The sequence below is a fragment of the Mandrillus leucophaeus genome, unplaced genomic scaffold, assembly GCF_000951045.1.
Source record: "Mandrillus leucophaeus isolate KB7577 unplaced genomic scaffold, Mleu.le_1.0 Scaffold75, whole genome shotgun sequence".
Classification (NCBI taxonomy): domain Eukaryota; kingdom Metazoa; phylum Chordata; class Mammalia; order Primates; family Cercopithecidae; genus Mandrillus; species Mandrillus leucophaeus.
Window position 1 is genome coordinate 3,117,608 of NW_012108141.1, and position 964 is coordinate 3,118,571.

Here is a 964-nt window from a genome sequence, read left to right on the forward strand (position 1 = left end):
CTAGCCAATCAGGTACCTGTACCTCTTCACAGCTGGAAAAAAGTCACAGAAACAAAAGTTAAGGACAACTTTTTATTGCTACCAGAGGCTTTTATCATCAGTACATGGTTCTGACTGCAATACCTTTTTCAGACTGCAAAGGGAGCTCAGGATCCAGAAGTCGTTAAGAGAACTATAAGTAGGCTGGGGAGGCCGGTGGGGAGTAAGTTCTATTAGAAAATCCTAATAGCTTAACAAAACTAGGGTACTAAATTCAGTTATAACATGTTACAGACTCAAATCACAGAGCTGCCCCAACATCTAGACAGTCTCTCCTACTGATTATAAATGAGTGAAAACTATCAGTTAGAAAAATCTAATTTCAGTTGTTACATACATGTTTCTTTGGTGAGCACCTGGATATATTAACTTTATCACAAATTCTTTTATACAAATGTCAAAAATGCTTTCAACAAATCTAAGTGTCCTAATTACATACCACTTTTAAGCATCACTTTTAAGGTAAACAAAAATGAAAACCATAATTTTAAATTAAAATTTGAAATGACACACAAAATCAACCTGGTAATATGAGAACTTCTTCTGTTGCTGTCTCTGATTAATATGGGACAATTCCAAAGTACCCTTTCATACTAATTGGAACTTGCATCATGGCTGTCACACTGAAATAATTTGTTCAACTGCTAAAAAATAATTTTGGGGTTTCCTATTCGGTGAGAATCAATACAGATCAGCATGCATAAAGTTCAGTAACTTAAATGGAGAAGCAAGCAAAAGCAAAATCAAATCAGGATGCTGAGGGGGAACAGGTTTGCTGGCTATGAATTTTAACTGAATTTTTGATGGGGCAAGCTACGTTACATTATGGCAGAAAAAAAGTGCAACTGGCATACTACAAAGAGGTTTTTTAAGTTTAAAAAAAGTTTGGATCTTTTGGATTTTTTTTTTTTTTTTTTTGGTCCTT

General features: G+C 34.5%; 1 protein-coding gene across 1 annotated transcript in view; it reads right to left on the minus strand.

Annotated features, from left to right (window-relative positions):
- CCNI (cyclin I) overlaps positions 1 to 964 on the minus strand; it is an 18,704-nt gene continuing 17,740 nt past the window's right edge. Inside the window, exon 6 of the mRNA XM_011966238.1 lies at positions 1 to 32. Within this exon, the coding sequence (XP_011821628.1) occupies positions 1 to 32 (32 nt within the window). The remainder of the gene's footprint in view (positions 33 to 964) is intronic.